Source organism: Brassica napus, chromosome C2, assembly GCF_020379485.1.
Source record: "Brassica napus cultivar Da-Ae chromosome C2, Da-Ae, whole genome shotgun sequence".
Taxonomy (NCBI): domain Eukaryota; kingdom Viridiplantae; phylum Streptophyta; class Magnoliopsida; order Brassicales; family Brassicaceae; genus Brassica; species Brassica napus.
Genome location: NC_063445.1, coordinates 41363604 through 41386810, shown reverse-complemented (window position 1 = coordinate 41386810; position 23207 = coordinate 41363604). Strand labels below are relative to the sequence as shown.

The 23207-nt window shown below is 33.4% G+C and overlaps 3 protein-coding genes and 1 long non-coding RNA gene across 5 annotated transcripts; 2 read left to right on the top strand and 2 right to left on the bottom strand.

Annotated features, from left to right (window-relative positions):
- The first annotated feature begins 804 nt into the window (after positions 1 to 804).
- On the top strand, positions 805 to 6077 carry LOC106381575 (putative ion channel POLLUX-like 2). Of its 2 annotated transcripts, XM_013821489.3 has the most exons (22): positions 805 to 996; positions 1323 to 1378; positions 1453 to 1538; positions 1646 to 1899; positions 2283 to 2354; positions 2482 to 2557; positions 2689 to 2787; positions 2865 to 3019; positions 3116 to 3220; positions 3298 to 3384; positions 3715 to 3799; positions 3884 to 4031; positions 4111 to 4187; positions 4267 to 4623; positions 4688 to 4780; positions 4857 to 4983; positions 5048 to 5124; positions 5202 to 5249; positions 5330 to 5399; positions 5475 to 5548; positions 5627 to 5737; positions 5838 to 6077. In XM_013821489.3, the coding sequence occupies exons 1-22, from the start codon at positions 911 to 913 to the stop codon at positions 5937 to 5939; spliced, it is 2445 nt and encodes an 814-aa protein (XP_013676943.1). In that variant the 5' UTR covers positions 805 to 910; the 3' UTR covers positions 5940 to 6077. The 2 variants fall into 2 exon arrangements, with proteins under 2 accessions (XP_013676943.1, XP_022552672.1); XM_022696951.2 differs by lacking the exon at positions 805 to 996 and having other exon boundaries at positions 1453 to 1540.
- Positions 6078 to 6443: 366 nt separating this feature from the next.
- Positions 6444 to 7133, bottom strand: LOC111203183. The gene is made up of 3 exons (XM_022696680.1): positions 7089 to 7133; positions 6641 to 7020; positions 6444 to 6546 (listed from the first exon to the last, which is right to left on the bottom strand). Exons 1-3 carry the CDS (start codon positions 7131 to 7133, stop codon positions 6444 to 6446), a joined length of 528 nt encoding a protein of 175 aa, XP_022552401.1.
- A 1726-nt stretch (positions 7134 to 8859) lies between these two features.
- On the bottom strand, positions 8860 to 14638 carry LOC106379567. The gene is made up of 4 exons (XR_002655570.2): positions 14399 to 14638; positions 14176 to 14301; positions 13400 to 14118; positions 8860 to 13111 (listed from the first exon to the last, which is right to left on the bottom strand). It is a non-coding gene; the product is annotated as an uncharacterized LOC106379567 (long non-coding RNA).
- A 1127-nt stretch (positions 14639 to 15765) lies between these two features.
- On the top strand, positions 15766 to 19849 carry LOC106380069 (expansin-B4-like). The gene is made up of 4 exons (XM_013819890.2): positions 15766 to 15935; positions 16045 to 16157; positions 17024 to 17217; positions 17397 to 19849. The coding sequence occupies exons 1-4, from the start codon at positions 15782 to 15784 to the stop codon at positions 17731 to 17733; spliced, it is 798 nt and encodes a 265-aa protein (XP_013675344.1). The 5' UTR covers positions 15766 to 15781; the 3' UTR covers positions 17734 to 19849.
- The last annotated feature ends 3358 nt before the right edge of the window (positions 19850 to 23207 follow it).

Below are 23207 nucleotides of genomic sequence, written 5' to 3'. Positions count from 1 at the left end.
TCACTATCCCCCTTTGCAGTAAACAACATATGAGTACGACGAACCGAGAAAAGTTCAACCCTAAATCAATTCGTTTACCTCATCTTACCAGATCGAGTATGCAACAGAAACTATGGGTTAGATTTATCAACTTAGAATAGATTGGGGCCGAATCAATTCCTAATAGGAGAAATATCATTGAAATAATAGAATCTATGGCACAAAACAGAGAACTTACAATATTACAAAATATCTCAACGTAATTGTCGATATGAAAGAGATGAGGCGCTGGTGGTCGTTCACGCCGATCACACTTACGAACTCTTCTCGCAACCAATTTCACAAGCGCAAACGATTTCCCTTTTGCAACGCACTTCTAGGAGTCGAAGAAACGCAGAGGAGGCCGATTGTGGCGACTGTGGAGAAAAAAATTGGTGAGTTGGAAGAATGTGAGAAAACCGTCGACGACAACCTTTCACTTTTTCAAAAGTTACCAAAAAAATTAAAAGAAATAATGTGATGCTAATAGAGCCACAAGTTACTCTCCAGAATTAAAAATTAAGAATTTTTAATTTTCTTTTCAATAGGTTTCACCGGTTAGAATTAGGGACAAAACAACAATATTACATAAAATTGTATCGATGTATAGAAAAATAAAGATAATCGTCTATCAACCTAATTATGCATTATTATTGCCTTATACAACTCAATTTCCCTTTCGTAAATTTTCCCTAAAAAAATTGAGGCAGCGGTGAGTCTATAATGAGACTTTTATAACTAACTAATAGGTTAAACGAAGAGATGGTCCCATTAAATAAATACAAATTATTATTAAAAAAAAAAACAGGTTTCTGTTGTCACATGTATATACACATAAAAGGCCGAGAAACAATGAGATCGAAAGAGAAGAAGAAGAAGAAGAAGAAGAAGAATGGTGGCTGTTCAGTTGTTAAGCTGGAAGCCATTGATTCTACCTTCTCAAGCTTCTAGACGGAATCGATTCTCTTCTCTTAAAAGGTCTGTATCTTTCGAATTTCTGAAAACAGTTGCTTCCATGGTGGTGACTTATTCATAAGATGATTGATTATATACAGTCTGTGATTGTCGAGTGTTTTCATTTGGATTATTGAGATTTTCTTCTTCTTCTTCTTCTTCCGGTTAAGAAGCTACGTTTACTGTTCTTTATTTGTAGTTTAATTGGAATTTCTAAATCTGGGTTTAGGGTTTTAGGTTCGAATTGAAATCTTGGTTTAAGTTAAACAGTTCAACAGTGAAGGGTGTTGTTCAATCAAAGCTCATTCTGAAAAAAAAAAGTTTTTTATTTTTTTTAAATCATTTTGCAGGAGATTGAGTTTACACTCTCTACCTTCAGGTGGGACTGAGTCTTTCAGATTCCGAGGTGAGCTTCTTGAAACAATATCAGAGGGATCTTTCATTTTCAACAGTTGACTTTATTGTCTCTCTATCCTATAGGGACCTTCAAAGTCAACTCTCAAAGAACAGGAGACAGAGAGCCTTCTAATGTCAACCTGAATGATTTCTGTTCCAAGTTACATAAGGTGTGAGTGAAACTAAACCATATAAAAAAAAATGTCAATGTCTTAATCTTTTTGTTATTGGTCCGCTCACCTGTTCTTGGTTTGAAGGATGCATTTATATCTTGCAGAGCCTTCTTCCGTATAAAGCTGTGATAGGATGCGTCCCACTGTATGCGCTGTTCAGAAAAATGCAAAAGATGCTTCCTGGTCTCATTCAGAACTCGGTGGTGGCTACCTTGCCTTTTGCCTGTGCATCCAACTCTCTAAATAAGCCTACACCTCTCAACTTGGACTTGTCAATTCCTTCTTTACGTGATATTAAATGGAGTACTTCAAGGTTTATTTACCTCTTCAATATTCAGCTTGAGAAGAACATTGGAACGTATGCCCTAAACCCTCCCTATATTCTCGCTTTTCTTCTGTTTCTCTGAAATCATTCAAATATCATCCTTGGTGTTTGTAAGTGCAAATGTCACTAACTACAGAAGAAACTATAGGTTTTGGATGGTTGATACTGAAAGTGGCAGAATAGCTGGGATAGTTTTCTAAAATTTAAGGCGAATAATGTAGATTCATGTCTACTCTTTCGTCTTCAAGTATTGTGGAAATGGGTTTGGGGTTAGGGATCTCCTAAGTGAGAATTTGCTTCACCTTCTCAGATGTACTATCAGATTCCTTCTTACTATTATTGCTAGCGTCACTGTGTTTACATCCTTTCTTTGTAACTATGACATCCTTTCTAATCACTTTTCGTGGCTATTCTAGATTCCTTGTGGCGCTCCTGTTAGCATGCATATCGTTTGTTATAATCGGGGGATTCCTATTTTCCCAGTTCAGGTAACATGGCTCTATTTAACTTACATATCCATCATCTCCACGTCTTAGTGTGATTATATGATCTTTTTCTGAACCTATAAATGGAAGATAAAACTCAATTACCACTATTTGCCTTCTTGTTGTGAAGGAAAGACAATCAACCCTTAGAAGAATGTTTTTGGGAGGCCTGGGCATGCCTCATTTCCTCTTCTACTCATCTCAAGGTCATGATTTGCTTCTTTACCGATTCAAAAATATGGTTCTACATCAATTAAAACTTACAAGGCTCTTGATAATTCTATGGAGATCTTGCAACTAAATCTTTTTTTTTTTTTGTGGTTGCTGAAAACTGCAGCAAAAGACACGCATTGAAAGAGTCATTGGATTTGTCCTAGCCATTTGGGGAATATTGTTTTATTCTCGGCTTTTAAGCACAATGACAGAACAATTTCGTGTAAGTTCTTGACATAAACACTACTGTTGAGGAAATAATTTAAATGGTAAAAGTTCCTGATCGCTTTGTCTTGGCAGAGTAATATGCAAAAACTTAGAGAAGGGGCTCAGATGCAAGTCCTGGAAGCTGATCATATCATAATTTGTGGAATAAACAGTCATCTGCCGTTCATACTAAAGCAACTGAACAGTTATCATGAGCATGCTGTCCGCTTAGGCACGGCCTCAGCTAGGTAATTTGATCTTTCTCTCTATATATATATATATTACAGTTTATTTCCCCGCTTATGTTGACTTGGCTGATAATTTTCTTGTTACATGCTTTTAAGGAGGCAGAGACTTCTGCTTATGTCTGATGCTCCAAGGAAGCAGATGGACAAGATAGCTGATACGTACTCTAGAGATTTTAGTCACATTGACATCCTTACAAAGAGGTAAGGTGGTTGACACGCTTCTGATTAGGCGGACAAAAGGCTGCTATAGCGCTGATTTCGTGCTTCTACCAGTGCAGTTGTAGTCTTAACATGACGAAATCATTTGAGAGGGCTGCCGCAAGTATGGCGCGTGCCATTATCATACTACCAACCAAAGGTGATCGGTAAGCAAAATTTTAAGTTTCTCAAAGTATTTGTGAAGTGGAAACTGAGAAGTTCGGAAAAGGCATCTGCTGAGTAAGTAAAAGTGTGCAGTGTGGTAGCTCGTTCGTGTTAGTTAGTTTGGGGTTGAGAGTTATCTTGAATTAACTCATGGTTACTCCTCATTACGGTTAATATGTCCGGTTTGTACTTTGTTCTTCGTTAAGCACTTTGGTTCTCAGTGAGAAGAACAAAGAGGAACCCTGTTCACTTGTCAGAAAGCTGGAATGTTAAAAAATTGGAATCTCAGTACTTTGTGAAAGAGGAACCAATTAAGTTAAAAATTGTTTCAGGTACGAAGTTGATACAGACGCGTTTCTTTCTGTATTGGCCCTTCAACCTATACCAAAGATGGAATCCATCCCAACCATTGTAGAGGTAAATTAGGTAACTAAGACTGTGTGCAGTAATGGTTTTCCGTTTTGTACTTTACAGTGCTGATCTTCTGCAAAATGAATGCAGGTATCAAGCCCAAGTACATATGATCTTCTCAAATCCATTTCGGGACTGAAAGTGGAGCCGGTTGAAAATGTTACGTCCAAATTGTTTGTTCAATGCTCACGTCAGAAGAACCTTATAAAGATCTACAGGCACCTTCTAAATTACTCGAGTATGGTCTGCTTTCATGTGAAAAATTTGTTTCATGTTTTTGTATTCAAGACTAATAATACCAAGTCTACTCATTGCAGAAAATGTATTTAATCTTAACAGCTTCCCCAATCTAGCTGGAATGAGGTATAGACAGTTAAGACTGGGGTTCCAAGAGGTAGGATTGACTCTCTTGTCAGCATCTGTTTTCGCATTATTTACCGTTTAGTCTTTGTAATTGGTTTCATTCTTTTCAGGTTGTGGTATGTGGCCTGTTACGAGATGGGAAAGTAAACTTCCACCCTAGTGATGACGAAAAGCTCATGGAAACCGACAAAGTATTGTTTATAGCACCTCTCAATTGGAAAAAGAAGCAACTTACAGACATAAAAACTGAGGACATTACAGTGGATCAGCATGTTACTCGGAAGCAAGTGTTTGAGAAAAAACGATCACGTCTAGCGAAGATTATAATGCGGCCTCGTAAGTCCTTATCAAAGGGATCAGATTCAGTCAGAGGTCCCAAGGAATCTATACTCTTACTTGGTTGGCGCGGAGATGTTGTACATATGGTTGAGGAGTTTGATAATTATCTTGGTCCAGGCAGTTCACTGGTATGCCCATATAATCATTATCTCTATTCGGCTGTTACTGATAATTATCTTTTTTTACACACAGGAGATATTGTCGGATGTACCATTAGAGGAAAGAAGTAGGGTGGGTGATGGTATAGGTTCAAGGAAAATCAAGAACATCAAAGTTTCACATCGGGTAGATTTCATTTTTTCCAGTGGAATGAAGCTTCAAAGCTATTTGATTGTTGATGTCTTTTTTAAATCTTCTACAGGTTGGGAATCCTATGAACTATGAGACACTAAAAGAAACTATAATACATATGCAAAGTAAATACAGGAAAGGCAAAAATGTTCCTCTGACCATCCTTGTAATATCGGATCGAGACTGGCTTCTTGGAGGTAAGCATTTACCATTGGTTCTTCATCTTTTGGAAATAATGATAAATGATTTGATGTCCTGTAGATCCATCTAGAGCAGACAAACAATCCGCTTACTCTCTTCTACTCGCTGAAAGCATCTGTAACAAGCTTGGAGTTAAGGTATCGTACTGACTTTTCTTCGCAGCCTACTACATTGAGTTACTGAAATTCCATCTTAATATTTGTTGGGTCTCTAGGTACAAAATCTAGCTGCTGAGATCGTTGACTCAAAACTTGGCAAGCAGGTATTGGAAGTCTTCTTTTTCTCTTGTGATCTCTCTTATCCGCAGGTTATGTTACTGAAACGTAATGCAAAACCATGTAGATAACTGGAATTAAGCCGTCCCTAACATTTATAGCAGCAGAGGAAGTGATGAGCCTTGTAACAGCACAAGGTTGCACTTCTGTCTTTTTCTTTTTCTTCTTTTTTGACAACAGCAATAACTTAGTACTTGTTTCTTTACAACCAGTTGCTGAAAACAGCGAACTAAACGAGGTGTGGAAGGACATTCTAAACGCAGAGGGTGATGAGATATACGTCAAGGTCAAACACATAACACTCTCTTTCGCTCAAATCTTTGCATTGTGGTCTGAAAATCTTGGGTTTGCTTGAGAGACGCAGGACATTGAGCTGTACATGAAAAAGGGCGAGAACCCTTCATTCACCGAGCTTACAGAGCGGGCTTGGCTAAGGAGAGAAGTAGCTATAGGCTACATAAAAGGCGGTAAAAAGGTGCGACTGTTTTATTGCTCTGGTACAGACACTATATTAACCTCTTTCTCCAAAGTTTTATTATAATTAATATACATACTTCGTTTTGTTGTTGTTGCAGGTAATCAATCCGGTTCCAAAGACAGAAGCTCTCTCCCTCGAATTGACAGACTCGTTGATTGTTATATCGGAGCTTGAAGGAGACCAACCCATCACATTATGAAACTACTATATATTCTATTTTCCATATGTTATAGTTTCTTACACAACAAGTGACATTGGACGAGGAGTCTGACTTACAAATGTAAGCATCAAATAAGGCGTTGATTTATACAAAAAAAAAAATGCTTTTACATGTAAAGCCTCTGTGTTCATTGGTCTTTAATTCTTGAGTTATTTTGGGTTCACTCCCAATAGAATTTTTTTTTTTTTTTTATGAAATGTTAAATTTTTTGATCATCATAGAAAAAAAATAGTTATTTACAAAATGAATCTAGAAATCCAAAATCTTTGTCCTTAACAACTATCTTTACCCCATATGGGCCTCAAACCATCACTGCATCAGTCCCGTACGTCCTCTCTTCTCGTAGTATCGAGTGGACATAATCCTCTGCTTAATAGTCTTCTCTATCAACTTTGCAAGCTGGTGTGCTGGTTGACTCCGCTATGTGTCGTCTCTCGTTACGTTTGCGCCATATGTAATAGACAGTGACTTGTAATGCTAGCTTCAGGAGAATAGAAGTGAGCCTATCATGTGCTGAGTGAAGAATGCGACCCAGAATCTCAGCCTAGTCTGGTGATGTCGTCGGTCGGAGTAAGGAGCCAATAATCTGCAACCATAAGCCATAGGTGTATGGACAAGCAAAAAACAGGTAGTCTCTTGATTCCTCTGGCTCTCCACAGAACAAGCATCCCTGTTCTAACCCCCAAGCTCTCATTCTAGATCCAGTAGAGAGCCTATCCTTAACAGCTAGCCAAGTTACAAAGGCAAACCGTGGCACACCTTGTTTGAACCAAATCAACTTCGCCCAGGGTACCTTAATATTTTGGGTGTGAACTATGTTCCAAGTGTTGTATGCTGAGAATTCCGACACATACGCTACATCTCCTCGCTTCCATTTCACAACATCATCTGCGTTTGGCGTCAATGTTAGCGGGTTTGCCTTTACCTGCGCAAGCACTTTCTCTATACTGCTATCTCTTGAGTTCCGAAATCTCCATTGATCTTCTGCTAAAACATCAGCAATCTTTGTGTTGCGTACAATGCCAAGCTTCTGAGTTCCACGCTCACCAATTACTTCGCCCTATAGGAAGCCATATATCAGTCCAAAATCCAACAGATTTACCATCTCGGACTTCCATACACAGAAACTGTTTGGCTAATGGTCTCAGCTGGAGCAGCTTCTTCCAAACCCATGAGCCTACTGCCCCTACCCTAGCATCCCAGAAGGAATCTCCTTGTAGTATAGTTTGCTTCATCCATTGAACCCAAAGAGAGTCTGAGTTGTTAAATAGACGCCATATCAATTTCAAATCAAACACCGCAGAGACGTCCTTTATTCTACGTATCCCGAGACCTCCTAATAGAATTTCATTATTTCAAATTTGATATCTTTTAAAAAAAGAAACAAAATATTGTCAAGTTATATTATGTTTTTAAAATAAAAAAGTAAAAAAAAAATAGTAGTTACAGAAAAAAGAATTTAAAAAAATATTTTTAACGTCGTCAGCAAAACACTAAATCCTAAATCCTAATCCCTAAACACTAAACCCTAAACTCTTGGGTAAACCCTAAACCCTTGGATAAATCCTAAACTCTATATAAAAAACACTAAACACTAAAACCCTAAAACCTAAACCCTTGAGTGTTTTAGTGTTTAGTGATTTTGATTTAGAGTTTTGGATTTATCCAAGGGTTTAGGGTTTACCCAAGGGTTTGGGGTTTAGGATTTAGGGTTTGGGGATTAGGATTTAGGGTTTATTATTTTGCTGACGACGTTAAAAATATTTTTTTTTGTAATTACTACTATTTTTTATTTATTTATTTTTACCTTTTATTTTTAAAAACATAATATAATTTGACAATATTTTGTTTCTTTTTTTAAAAGATATCGAATATGAAATAACACAATCCTATTGGTTGGTGAATCTTAGGGGGTGAACCCAAGAATCTCCTATATATTAATTGAGAATCATTTAAAAAGTTATAACCTTAAGTTTGTACTAATTAAAAAGAAACCCTGATTAGGTGTCATTTAATTAGGATGACAATTTAGCTTGCGTGACAGCTTAAGAATCAATTGAAAAAAATGTTGGTCCAAATCCAATTACTAGGGAAGATTATATTAACTCAAAAGATAACAAGTGTGTATTTTTTCCTTAAATAAAAACTATGGAATTATCTAATATGATTAACATATATATGACAATTAATGACTATGAATAATAAAGATTTGATAATAATTTTTGCGTCCTTCTTCATTTTTGTTTAATTTTATATTATTAAAAAAATAAACAATCAGATTAACCATATAATAAAAAAATTAGATTTTTTCTTATATGTATATTTTGAATTTTTTAAAATGACTTTTAATTACAAAAATGAGAAAACTTTATATTTTAAATTTCTTAAAATGATTTTAAATTACAATAATGAAGAAACCTTATATGTTATTTTTTTATATGTTAGATTTTTTTTTATATGTTATATTTTAAATTTTTTTAAAACGATTTTAAATTACAAAACTGTAAGTTTTTCTTAAGCATACGACTAAAAGTATTAAAATGACATGTATCAATTCAATGGTTGATCTGAAACATTTCAAAACCATATGGAAAATACAGGTCAAAATAATTTAATTGTGAAAACTGTATTGTTCATTTTTTCAAAAATGTCTTCGGTGGAACAAAATAATATTTTTGTGTTATAATTTGTTTAACGTACATTCCAATCAACCCATGATATATTAATTATAGTTTAGTTTCACAATTTTTAATAAAAATTGATCCGGTTCCATCGAAAAGAAATTATATAATAAAAACAAAAAATATTGTATATGTATAAATAAAATGATCAAATATATAAAAAAATTATCGATAATATATACAAATAAACTCACCATGCGCAAAGCGTATGTCTTATCCTTGTAAGTCTTAATTCTTAACCCTCAACTAGATTTTGGACCCGCGCGCCCGCGCAGGTGTATGTTCTAAATGATTATATGTTAAAAATTAATGTTACAGTTTCATAGTTATAGGTTTTGAGAGTGATGTATTTTGTTCACCATGTTTAGTGTCCACATAGAAATTACGATGATGTATAGATTTTTTGGAACAACTTTTCTTTTTTATTAGTAACATGAACATTATTTAGTCAAAATATTTGAGTATTAAGTTTGCCAATTGTGTATGTTTTATAAAATTATACTATAACCTTTGTGATTTAAAGTATATATTAAAGTAATAATTATAGAGTTTTTAAACAGTAATAATCTAAACCAATGAAAAGATACCAAAAAAACCAAAAACTACATGATTCTGGTAATTAAATTTTGCAAGCCCAATATGATATATTTAATTGGCCAGTTTGTAATCATTTTAAAAATGCTACATCATATTGAACAAAAATATCTTGACCTTGGCCCAATCTCGAAGCCGATATTGTTTTTTTTCGCGAAACAAACAGAAATAATTTTGCCTTTGACGACTTTTTTCATTCCAACAGAAAAAAATGTTTCTCTTTCATCTCTTTTTGTCGGTGCCGTCCGTCCGTTCTTGTTTCTGTCGCGATCTTTTAAACGGGTGAAGATAGATTAGGAAGTTTCCACTGGAAGGATGAGTGAGGACAGATCCATTGATTACTACTGCAGATGTTGGCATCAAGGTTTGGGATTCTCGATTTAGGTTCAGTTTGTTTATTTTAGATTTGGTTTTATCAAATCTGGATTCTGTGTTGTGATTTTCTTAAACATCATCTAAGGTATGGAATACGAAGAAAATTCGATCGGATAGACAGAGGCTGTGCCCCGTTTAATCCTGAAGTAGAAACCTTGAAAACGATACATGTGTGTTCTTTTGCAAGAGTCCTGGATTTTGTTTCCCTAACAATAAAACAGTTGTAATATTCGTTCAGAATATTAAAACATGAACATGTTATAACTTTCAAACAAACAGAAGAATTTAATTACCCACTGGTCTGCTAAAACCATTTCAAACGTATCTCCAAAAGATGTTGTCCACCTCCAAGAATGCAAACACTTGACTTGCACTCGCCAATGATTCTTAAAAGGCCGCAGTTTTGTGAGAGGATGAAAAGTAGTTATTGGGGGTGATTGGTAGAGGCTGTGGCTTTCTGTTTTTTGCTCTAAGATTTAAGCTCTAGATTTTTAGCTCTAGTTTTAATTTATTTTGTTGTAGAAACTTTTCAGAGCACTGTATAAAATCTCTAGAAAAAGTGTTTTTTAAAGCTAACATATTTCTTTTTATAATGTTTTGGCTTTAGATTCATTTTTTAAAATAAAAACATGATTGCTTTAAAAAATGGATGTAGAAATTAAAAAAACTGTGCACAGCTCCTACAGGCTCAACCAATCACCCCATTGTAGACATTTTAAGAAGAGATGCTTTGAGTGCTATGGTTTTAACGTTATTGGGGGAAAGTTATATATAGGTATTTAAGAAAGGGTAACAATTAGGTATACACGCCATATAATTATTAAAGATTTTGTTAGTTGTGATTATTTAGGATTATATATGTGGAATATTCAAGTCGATTTTTTCCCAATTTGATTAGGTTGTTAGAAAGTTAATTTATTGAAAGGAATATACGCTTTAAATGATTCGATTTTAACTAGATTTGCAAGAATATAAACCAAAAAAAAAATATTTAGCTATCTATGTTAATGATCTAATATTGTGATTGTTAAGAAGATTTGCTTAAATATAGGAATATATTTTAGGAAAAAAATAAATGATTACATTGAATTTTGAACAAAACCATTTATACGATTTGTTTTGATTTGATATTGAGATTGTTAAGAAGATTTGCTTAAATGTAGGAATAGATTTTGGAAGGTCATGTATTCTAGGAAATTAATAAATGATTAGTTTGAATTTTGAACAATTCCTATGTTCATATATGAGCAAAACCTTCTTCACCCGCCAAAATCATACCACAAAACTAAACTAAACCAACCTTACTTGGGTGTTAAGGGGAGTGAATTGTTTTGATGTATAAGTTTTTAATATATATAAATCATGAAATAAATTATAATCAAAAGAAAAAAATTTCAAAATTTCTTAATCAAGTACATCGAATTGAATCTATCTAATATGCTCGTTTTGGTTCTCCTGAGGAAACCGGAGATGTTATAACAATGGAATGTGATGTACAGGAAGAGGAACGAAAGAAGTTTCACAAGCAGCATATAATAAGTTTACACGTTGTGTTTTATTAATAATGCTAAATGTTCTGTTTTATTCATTATACAGAAGTTAATGTAGCTACCGAAGATTAAGTGGTTTGTGATGGTGTTGTAGATCTAATTTATTGGACCAATCGTGTGTGTCCGGTTTAATTTAAATGCAAAACTTTGTGTTTAATATCAGTGGCATGAGAAGGTAATTTTTGTGAAAAAGTTAGGGTTAAGTACAAAATATACTCCCCTTTTAATAGATTAGATAAACCTAGCATTTGTAGTGATTTACTTTATTTCCTCGTTAAAAGCCTATATAAGCCTCCAACTCAAAATGTTAAAATATTATGTCAATAAGAAGAAACGGTAAAAGTTTTTTTCTTTTCAAAATGATCGTTTACGCGTGCTCGTTTCTGTTATGTGTACATTTTCTTGTACAAAAAAAAAAATCTGTTATTCAATCAAATCTTATATCTGATCTTAAAAATATTAATTAACTAGTGGTTAGCCCGCCCTACGGGCTGGGTGAGTTTATACTAAAACTATTTTTATATTTTAATTTTATAAATTGTTTTGAAATTTTACTTTAAATTAAAATAACAAATATAAAAAAAATTAATCGTAAAACCACACTTACTCCTACATCTCTTTCGGTGGTCTGGTCTGGTTGCAGAGTCTCATCTCTAGTTAAGCCAGAAACCAAGGTTGGCATGTTTGCACCATATGTTTATATTCGTGTTTTAGTTTTAGTTATGAATTTTTTTTTCTTAAAAGTTAAAGCCATCAACATTTCTGTCGATATAGACTATGATAATTCGTATATGTAACAGTTGTATAATGTTATATCATATGTGTGTTGTTGATAATAATATATTACTTTTTTGTGCCTCTGCGCTTACATTTCCTTAGTTGCATCCTAAAAGCCATATTTTCCTTTGCTTTGGCTGGTAATGGGTTGAGGAATTGTTTAATTATTTTTGAAAATCATGTCTGTTGCCCTTTAAAATGAATCATGCATTTCTTCCACAACTTGTGGATATAGCAAACATAAGTCGTAATTTATGTTCTCGCTAAATCATTCATCAAAACTTTGATTAGAATCTCTAAATGTAAGTAGCATTCTAGCGGGTTAAGGTTTGACTAATTTACGAAAAGTTAAGGTGATGAGATCAGAAGGCTCATTCTTCACTTCTTTATCAAGTCAAGAATTGTTCTACATTTGCTTACAACCAAGTGAACACCCAAGAAAACAATTAATATTGGTGATAAGCAAATATCTTGTAGACTAAGAAGTATCAGAAAATTCGAAATGAAGCGAAAATACCAAAGAAGACACCATACTAACATTGTTGAAGAACCTACGGTACAGAGGTTGAAGAAATTACAGCAATTAACATTGTCACGGTGACCTTTAATATAGGGGAGGCTTATAATCTGACATTGTGATTTTCCTGGTTTAATATTTCATATGGTTCAAGTAGAGAAGAAATTCTCAAATAGCTAGCGTGATTAAGTAAAAGGTAAAACCCATATCTTCATATAATGACGATAACGAAAATAACGACAACAACCATATCAATTGTTTTTTAGAAAAAGTCATAGTGCAAGTAAATCTATACTAATAAGCTGTTGGTAGCTGCCAAACATGAACAACTCCGTAAGTATTGGGTTAATGGTGGCTGTTATTTGAACTAACTTCACATGGTCTCTGAAGCAGTGGCAATGGTCGCGTCTGAACATTTGAAATGGTGGTTGATAGTATCGATTGAGATTATATCACTGCAGAGATGACCAAAACCAGTGTCAATGATTTGATTGCCTTCACCACAACAGAACTCACTTGATTAAACACCAGCTGTTTTTCATCAAACCACTACGTTTCCAAGGAATCTCCAAGGAATGAGATTCCTTTTTGTTCTTCCAAAGTTCCAAGAACTATGAGCTTCCATTGGATTTATCACTTCTCCATAGATCACCTCACCTAAGACATAAATTAAGCGAAGACTATTCTTTTGTTAAAGAGAATTAAACGTAGACAAAATTAATAACACATAACTTTGTTATTAGACTCTATGTGGTGTATGCAAAATGGACCTTTTTACTATTATTTAGACTTTTGTGATGGGTCAAATTTCAATAAGAACATAGAAAGAATCTAATAATCAAAAGAAAATTTCAAAAATTGATATCATCAATCAATTAAAATCTTATATAACTAAATGAAGTCATATGGAGTCTAATTTAGAAGTTAATTAGATAACGAACTTACGAAGAGCTATTAAGGTAGAGATTCAAGGCAATAAATCTCAGAAATAGGAAACAATTATTCTGCTTCATTGCCTCTTCAGCAAACTTTTGATCAGCACTGATGCAGTTCCGCATTAGAGTTTGACGAAGTTTTCTTAAATCATTTGAGATAGTTGATCAAGCTTTAAGGACAACAAATTGACAAGGGTATTGAGTGCTGTTGTAAAACTACATTCATATACAATTTTCACCAGGAGAAGAGTGGTTAAAAGACAGATTAAAAGAAAAAAACTTAACCTGATCCGAGGTGGCAGCTATTTCGTGAATGCTCCTTTCAAGTTGCATATAAGAAACTGGCTGACAAGATCAAACATTCCAAAATTCGTTAAACTACATTGAATAAGAAGAATAACACATAAGCATAGCATGTTCTTCTTACCACTACACTTCTATATTTTCTGATAACATAGAACAATAACACATAAAATATCCAGTTTCTCTTATTAATTATTCAAGAATATAAGCAGAGAGAATGTAAAGCAACACCAGTTTCTCCTCTGTGGTATGATGTTGGCCGTAATAGGACAAAGTGCAGCTTTGGGAACATACATAGTATGGATCTGCATCAAAGCGTCTGTCTTAGATTCCTTCCTCCCAGCGTCGTCTTCGTAGACATAGGAAGGTGCACATGCGAGACTACCTATGCAGCTGCAGGAGATGGGTTAGACGCCCTGAAAGAGACTGATGGAGAAGTTAATTGTAGCTGCAAGAGGAAAATACCAAAATTTAAGAACTCACAAAGATTTATTTGTTTTGTTTTGTTCAAGCCCAAGGGCGTCTAGTTCGCTAATATCTTGCTGGTTAAGCTCCTACGTCAGATCTTGTATCTTCTAGGCGGCAACGTTTCACATTTCAGTTTCATTACTGCCCAAAAAACAAACAGAATTCAAAAACCAACAGCGAAAAAAGATATGGATATGATTTGAATGAGGAATCTTTTTGAGTAAATGAACATACACACCTGCCACCAATTAAAACCTTTCTTCAGAAGCTGATGCGCTCTTGAGACCGAGTCCATTGTTGTGGTGGATTTTTTCGATTTCATCGCCATCGCCTGATGTGGTTGTATGGACGTCTGTACTCTGTAGAATGTACGTGAAGCGATGATACAGAAAAGAGATTTATATAAGGAGAAAACATAGGGGGACGGAACGTAAACATCTTACCAGGTCAAAAGAGTTAAAAAGAGAATTTAATAGAATAATAATGACTTAACTACAAAGAAAGAAGAGTTAAAAAAAAAAAAAAAAAGAAGAGTTGCAGAGTCGTCTGAATTTCCGAAGAAGGAGAATGGGAAAAGTCAGGCTACAGCTGGATGATGCCAATTTTTCTGTGAGCTAGGTATGGTCCGTATGGACCAATTGTTATAAATTATTAACTCATATGAGATCAAGCCCGCAAAATAAACAAACACAAATAGCCCAAATAAAAAGAAAGCTTGTTTACCTTACGTAAAAGAGAGGACAGGTGGCGGATTTTGCCTTATGCTCTAATAGTGACGTGGCACAAGGGGGTGAGAGAAAACTCTTCTTTATTATATAAGATATATTCAGTCAACTTATATTCCACAGAAATATGCTACTACTTACCGAGAACCATTCGGACGTATTAAATCCATAGATTGTTAGAAAAATCAAATCGTAAGAAATTTTAAACGGATTTATGGCAGTTAATTTTTTTTGGGTATTTGTGAAAACTTTCTAACAATTTTCTGACGAAATTAGAAAACCCGTTACCACCAAGTATTTTCATTCATATGAAATGGTTATATATAAAACATACCAAATGGTTATTTTCGGTTAGGCTTTAGTTTATTTTTTCTATTTTTGGTTCCAGAAATTTAAGATCCGATCAGATATTTAAGAAATTTGGTTCATATGAAATGGTTATATATAAAACATACCAAATGGTTATTTTCGGTTAGGCTTTATTTTGTTTTTTGTATTTTTGGTTCCAGAAATATAAGATCCGATAGGATATTTAAGAAATTCGGTTCGGTTTTAGTTTCTTTCTCCGATTAGGTACAGTTGAGTTTTTTGGTTCCGGTTAATTGTGTTCATTCTCTTAAAAAATTATCGTTAATGAACGGAACGAGTAATATTTTACATTTTTTATTTCTTAAATGCATTTCTCTCATACCGTTACTTTTTGCGTTCTTCATTTCAAAATGGATTCCTTATAATTGGTATATTAACTAATTTCCATAGATATCAAGATTCACAAATATACTGCAAATATACATATTCCTAAAACATCGAATAATATGTTATGGAAACATTCCCAAACTTCACTTATATAACTTTACCATTATAGAATCGTTTAAACCAAACAGAGTTGATCGTCAATGGCATCACCATCACATAGATATTTTGCCATCATAGCTCTTTTCGCAGTCTCCCTCAAGTTTTGTTATAGCCAAAATGTCACAATAGATGACAGTGGCTGGGGCTACGCCGGTGTTACTTGGTACGGTGAAGCTGGCGTCGCCGGTAGCACCGGTACGTATTACTATATATTCTTTATATACTTTAACAGTATATATATATATATATGTAACTTATTTTTCTTTTTTGAATAATTTGATTATGTTACTTTACTTTCGGATAGGAGGAGCTTGTGGATATGGTTTTGCAGTTGCCAATCCACCGTTGTACGCGATGGTTTCAGCTGGAGGTCCTTCCCTGTTCAACAATGGAAAAGGATGCGGAACATGTTACCAGGTAGGTTGGTATTGATCTTAATAATCTTTTAACATAAAGATCTATGTATTAAAATAAACTATACCATGATCCGCGCGACTGCGGGAATATTTAATTTGTGTTTGTATTTAATGATATATTTGTTAATGTAGTCATATTTGTAAGTGTAAATATTATATTTGTACTTAATTTTATATTATAGCATTTTAACCTAAAATGTATCACTAATATTAGGTATTATATAAAAAAAATCTAACATTTATATAATAAGATCCCTCTTAGATATATAGCGAACAATTTTTTTAAATAAAAAGTACGAAAATAGACAATTGTGAATTAGCATGCTATTTATAAATGAATCATTAGCTATAATATTTTTAAGAAAATAAAATGATTGTTAAATTGCTATCAAAGTTGGAAAATATACAAATTAATATTTAAATTTGTAAGAAAATAAAATATAATATAAATTTGATGTAATTGATAAGAAAATATAAATGAGTTTAAATTTGTGTACATTTAAACCACGACCTTGTGGATGTTTGCTTTTATTTTTGTAAATAAATATTTATTTTGTCTAAGTGATAATATGTATTTTAAAATTTTACCTGTGTTAAATAATTATTTAATAACATTTATAAGCATAATAATTTTATAGTTTATATTTTTTTAATTTGTAATTTTCTTTTAATAGATTAGATATATTCAATAAAGTGATGACCTTTTCAATTTATCTGTTTCTTTATATGTATTTTATTTTGGTTCGTAAATCAGACTCAGACTAGATTCGGTTTTAAAGGAATCACTTAGCATACATGCAAGTCTGAATGTCATAGTGGTACAAATATTTGTAAATATGTAAAAACAGGTTTGTGTGTTCTTATTAGGTTGTGTGCTTGGAGAATCCAGCGTGTTCGATGAGACCAATAAGGGTGACGATAACAGACGAGTGTCCAGGTGGTCCTTGCGCCTCTGAACCAGCCCACTTTGACCTTAGTGGAAAAGCCATTGGTGCCTTAGCCAGACATGGCCAAGCCGATCAACTTCGAGCTGCTGGTGTTCTACGTGTTGTTTATAGACGGTACGTACAAACGTAATGATGTTGTTGTTTGTTTCACCAGTGTTTCACTAAGCAAATTACAAAAACAAAAAGAAGCTTATTTCAGTTTTATAAGGATAAAAACATACAACTTATATTTGATTATTATTATTTTTTTGCTAAAATTTGTATATTTTATTTTTTTCTTTATTGTGTTTCAGTGTTCCGTGTTCATATAGAGAGAGTTCATATCGTTGGTCTACGATAGCTCTCCATATTGACGCCGGGGCAAATCCATACTACATTGCATTTGTTGTGGAGTACGAAAATGGCGACGGAGATTTGGCCTCCGTTGAGATTCAACCGGCCGGTGGAAGTTTTATCCCCATGCAAGAAATGAGGTCCGCCGTGTGGAAGTTAAACTCCGGCAGCGCTCTGATAGGCCCGTTCAACATTAGACTTACTTCCGGTGAAACTGATAAAGTAATTGTCGCTCAGGCTGTTATTCCAGTGAATTGGAGAGCTGATGAGACTTATCGGTCGATCGTCAACTTTTAGAGTTTTTTACTTTTTAGAGTTATTTTTACTTTTTGTTCTCATTCATTGTTCTCGCTAGTATTCATATCAGCGCTCATCTTATTTTTTTGGCTATTATTTTCTTTATCAAATAATGGCCTTGCAATAAGATTTTTTTTATTTTTTTGGCAGTTAGTTCATCAAGAGAATTGGTACTAAAATTTGTTTATCTATCAATATGATTCATCAATAAAGAGAGCCATGAAAACAAATCAAGAAGATTGCTACTAATAAAAATGTCCATTTTTACTCATACCTCAGATTTTTGCAACATCTGGTAACTAGGGGGGAGGAGGTTATTGGGAGATAAATTTGTATAGAGTTTATAAATTTTAATAGATTTTCAAATTTATGTGGATTAGGAAAATATATACATATTGACTTACAAAATTTGATCATAGCTTTTCTAGATTTCTACATCATGAATTTATATTACTTATTTTTATAATTCATTTTGTAAATTAAATATATTGTTGAGAAATTTAAAATATATCGTTTAGGATTTTTAAAATAAACAAATAATACTTAAAATTTAAACTAAATCTTTTAAAAATAGTTTCAAAAAGAATTCAAATTTCAAAATAAACTTTCTAGGAAAAAATGGCAAAAATGTTCCGAAAAATTTGAAAATGTGAAAAACAAATTGACAACAAAATTTGAAAAATTATATAAAGTTTGAATTCAAATACGTATGATTCGAAAACTATATAGTTTTTTATTATTTATTTAATGATAAACAATAAAATATAATTATACATTAAAAAGTTAATTATATAAAATGTAATGATTATAATTTTGGACGTACAATTTGGGTTGAAGGGGCACAAGATATTTGGCAAAAAATGATTATTTTGTATTCAAGATTTTTCTATCACATAGATTTTATAAATCTCATGTATACGCATGATATTTTGAAAATTATGTCTTATGAGTAAAAAATGGAGAGGATTCATCTCCAAATAACACTAGATTTAGTTATAATTAAAGAATCAATAACAACTAAAAAAATTGAATAACAAGAGATTTAATACATTTTAAAAATTCTCAAACTAATAATAAAGAATTTTACAAAGATTGTTAAAATCAATGAACCAATAACAATATAATCTCAAAATTTCCAAAGTTGATGAGAATTCGTTTGTCAATAACCTCCTAAATTAATATACTATATATGGGCTCATATAATATCGAGAAAATTATAAGTAGAATTACTATTTATGTTTATAATTACACGTGGAGTCACTTTCCAGTTAAGGCATGCTTTTTTATTATGTTCTTTGTCATTTATGTCCTCTAAAACTTAACTCTCTAAAGCTAATCTCTCTCTCAACTCTAGTTTCTCCTCAAATTAAAAACGTGCTCAAACTCTCTCATAACTCAAACTCAATTTATCGTCAACAAAAATCGCCATTGCCTTTTTCTCCTTACAGTCCTTTTTTTGGTTTTCTCTTCTATTTTCCCTCATTCGTCCGATCAATATCACCACCGCAAGCGCCACCGTTCGTCCAATCAAATCTCACCTCCGTTCGCCCGATCAAATCTCACCACCACCCCAACCCCAATGTCCAAAATCTCATGGCGAACCACAATCAGATCACCACAGCATGGACCACCGTTCGTCCTCGTCATCTTACAAAGCCAATTAATCATCTAAGTGGCACAAGCACCACCACAAGCCTATTACTGACATTGTCGTCGTCTGCTCGTGCTCCCCCATCGTGTCTTCTTGTGCTCCCCCATTGTTTTCAACTCAGGTCGTCATCCTATTCACTGCTGTGAAGCAGCCCCAATCAAAGCTCCAAGCCACCATCAAGCACCGTCCAAGTCGGCTCCTCTGTCTCCGTTCTCTACTCTCACATGTGTATGCTTCTTCACACCGGATTTAGCCTCGCAACCGTCAGTTCATTCAACCGTCGCTTCGAGCTCAAGATCGTTTTGGCTGCCGTATTCGTCGTCAATTCAGTTGCATAGGGAAAGGTCGAGCAACAATGTTCAAGTTCCTTATTTTTACACATATGGTCCTTTAAGCTTCAGATATCTGCAATTTGACCCCAAAATTCTTTAATTTTCTTATAGATCCTGTTGATTTCACCCCAAACTTTCAATTATGCACTCTAGCCCTAGCAACAATCATCCTATCAACAAAACGAATATCCACACTTTCAATGTCCATAAAAATAACTAATAAATTAACATATTAAAATTATATAAAATATCAAAGAATACATATATGGATATCAAAATAAAAAAACAAAAAATAAACTTTTTCATATATTATATATGTCTTTACATATTAGAAGAACAATGGTAAGATGCATGATTAGGAATATGAGAAGCTTGTCCTACGAAAACCCATCCACAAATATTGATATATGAAACATCATCCACAAACTTTGTAAGATTTGAAACTTTGTCCACGAAACCCATGTCTCTCTTCAATGATGACTTGAGATTATTTGAGCTTGTTCATGGTGTATTGTTAGGATTGATGTAGATTGCAATTCCTAATGTTTAAATATCCAAAAGAACATGTCCACGCGAACATATACGCATGAACCTATCCACCCAATCCACTTTTTCCTTAATCTTACATTTGAAAAAAAAAAAGTACCTATGTCTCAAATGTAAGATTAAGGAAAAAGTGGATTGGGTGGATAGGTTCATGCGTATATGTTCGCGTGGACATGTTCTTTTGGATATTTAAACATTAGGAATTGCAATCTACATCAATCCTAACAATACACCATGAACAAGCTCAAATAATCTCAAGTCATCATTATTTGATTGCTTCTTTATATGCAACTTGTTGTAAATGATTAGTGTACCTTTGATGATCTTCATCTATAAAAGAACATAAGAAAAAGATAAATGAAGCTCGTGTTACAATAACGTTAAAATTTCTACCAGTACTACAAGGGCAATATGCTCAATGCTGAAGCTATCCACATCAGTAAAAATAATCAACCAATCACATGTCTCTATTTTGACACTTTACATCTTCTTTGTTTATGGCCCATTTGAGATCCATGTTAGGTTTTGTGTCCCAACGAAACCCACGTTTTTTTCCTTGTCAATCGTCTCTGGCGATTCATGTTCATAGCCATCTCAAAATCCACTAACAAACAAAAAATTTAATGTATCATAAAAGGTAATGTTTCTTTTTTTTTTTTTTTTTTAGGGTAATGTTTCTTTACGCAACGCAATACGCAATAAGTTAATTTTTCATGTTTCTTTACACAATCAGTCACAGTGTGTCGGAGGAACACTATTCCTGAAAATGAGATCCATTGTGGACAAAAATGCCATATGTGTTTGCCAATGGATAATTTTGTTTGGTTAAGAAAGTGTGTAGTTATTAGATAGTTTGGTTTGTGGCTAGGTACTTTAGTTTAGTTATGGGAGTAATTATGGTAGGTGTATAGGAAGATGAATTTTTTAGTGGCTATTGGATTTATAAAGGGAAAGAAGCTTTCTTGAGGAGAGATGTTTTAGGAGAGAAAATGAGATACGGACATGAAAACAATAGCCAATAGTCACTAAAAAAATATATTTTCTCTTTGGATTTATAAAGGGAAAGAAGTTTTTTAGTTATTTTATATTTTATGTTATTATTGTTTCTATTGCTCTACCTTATGTATTTTTTTTATCTAAAAGTTTAAGATATGTAAAACAAATATAATTTTTACGATAAATTATATATATATATAATTCTCTACCTTTTAACATCATTTTTCACATATATATATTAACATTTATAAAAAAAAAGTGTGGACATGGACCTCAAGATAGTTTTAACTCCACCTCAAGATGGTTTTAACTCAACATCCTTTTCCGACTTTTATTATTTCTTGCAGCTTCGAAAGAAGAAAATTTACAATGATAGAAACGAAAAGATTGTATCCATGGATCATTTGGTTCCTATGAAAAAACATGAATGTGATTTGTTTCAATGTGATTATGCAGAAAGCAACAGAGGAAACTGAATTGGTTCATGGCTCAGTTGACAAAGAGAAAGAGAATGAGGAGACAAGTCAAGAAATTTAATTATATAATTAAGAAATGGAATCCGCCACCCGCAAATGGGTTCAAACGTAACATTGGAGCGGATTGGGATAAGTCTTTGCAATCAAATGGGATTGCATGGGTTCTAAGAGATTATGACAAAACATTCTTGATGCATAGGTAGACGAGCTTTCTACTACAGTTCTTTGTTGCATGAATTAAAAATTCTTCCGTTTTCATCTATTAAATAAGAGTGAATTATTTGAAAAATATATTTGAAGTTATCAAGTTGCAAATATTTAATTACAGAGATCTGATTATAAGTTAGTAAAGGTAAAAATGAATAAAAATTCGAATTTGAATAACTGTTCCTAAGGGGCCCGACGAATTTTGAATTGTAATTAGAGGTTTTTTTATTGATTGGTTTATAACATTGTGATATTTTACATGATTAAATGGACCGATTCTATAACAATTAGAGGATGATAAAATTAACAAAGATTGGGATTCCTTATTTCTATTTAAGAACATACGAATAGTTCCGTGATTTTGTCTAAGCGATTGTTGAAGAATGCCAGCCTTGGGAGAAAGCGAATAAAAAGGATTCACGGAATCTGCAGAGATCAATCCCGAATCCGGCTGATTATTCCTTTTTCTTATATACGAAATATGGGATTTTACTAAGCCAATTCTTATGAAATCTCGAATCAAACCCTTTGTACTTACTTCAACAACGAAAGCGTGGACCTCCTCGAGGGAAGAAATTTTGTTGTCTTGGTCCCAATTCAAGAATAAACAAGTGCGAACCAATTGAATACTTGTGTCAGAAATTCCTCGAGTTGGTTTACCATTTCCATAAAGCATATAGTTGAAAACTCGAAGTTGAATATTATCTTTTTTCCGAAAGAGATCTTGTGGGAAGAGTGTTGCTAAATTTATACTGTCCGTTATCTCATAGGTGGCTACGGGCCGCACCAAAAAAAAAAACTTTTTCTTGGTTGGCGTGATTCGTTGGGCATAAATTCAATTTTTTAATTTTTTGGATTCTTTAGAGTTTGTTTTTTTTCCTTCCTCGTGGTATCATGAAGCCACTATGTCGGGATATCTTATCTGTCTTGTCCGGAAAATGGATATCCCCCGAAAATATTTTGAGTTCAATCCTTTTTTTCTCTCCACTTGGATCAACCCGCCGACTTGGCTTCTTATATTTAAAGTGATTCGTGTATCGACTCCAATGATACTATAGTTCTGTACCATTATGGCGGAGGATTCGGGTAAAATATGCACTTCCTCAGGAATGAATAAAAAAACGATCTACTTTCATTTCGTATTTTGTCTTAAATTTTTGGACTCCTCGATACTCAATCATATCCTCTTTTTGGACGATTGAGTCCACCTTTAGAGTTCCATATTTAAGAATTCCAGAACTCTTTCTTCTGTATCTAGGATCATCA

Bases quoted from the DNA above. Each gene is read 5' to 3' on its own strand.
- LOC111203183 (XM_022696680.1), bottom strand. From the start codon at position 7,133: ATGGGTTTGGAAGAAGCTGCTCCAGCTGAGACCATTAGCCAAACA. The intron at 7,021-7,088 runs GTTTCTGTGTAT...GGCTTCCTATAG, and splicing joins CTGAGACCATTAGCCAAACA to GGCGAAGTAATTGGTGAGCG. The intron at 6,547-6,640 runs GTTAGAACAGGG...TTATGGTTGCAG, and splicing joins TCTAGAATGAGAGCTTGGGG to ATTATTGGCTCCTTACTCCG.
- LOC106380069 (XM_013819890.2), top strand. From the start codon at position 15,782: ATGGCATCACCATCACATAGATATTTTGCCATCATAGCTCTTTTCGCA. The intron at 15,936-16,044 runs GTACGTATTACT...ACTTTCGGATAG, and splicing joins TGGCGTCGCCGGTAGCACCG to GAGGAGCTTGTGGATATGGT. The intron at 17,218-17,396 runs GTACGTACAAAC...ATTGTGTTTCAG, and splicing joins CTACGTGTTGTTTATAGACG to TGTTCCGTGTTCATATAGAG.
- LOC106381575 (XM_013821489.3), top strand. From the start codon at position 911: ATGGTGGCTGTTCAGTTGTTAAGCTGGAAGCCATTGATTCTACCTTCT. The intron at 1,379-1,452 runs GTGAGCTTCTTG...TCTATCCTATAG, and splicing joins TGAGTCTTTCAGATTCCGAG to GGACCTTCAAAGTCAACTCT. The intron at 4,984-5,047 runs GTAAGCATTTAC...GATGTCCTGTAG, and splicing joins TCGAGACTGGCTTCTTGGAG to ATCCATCTAGAGCAGACAAA.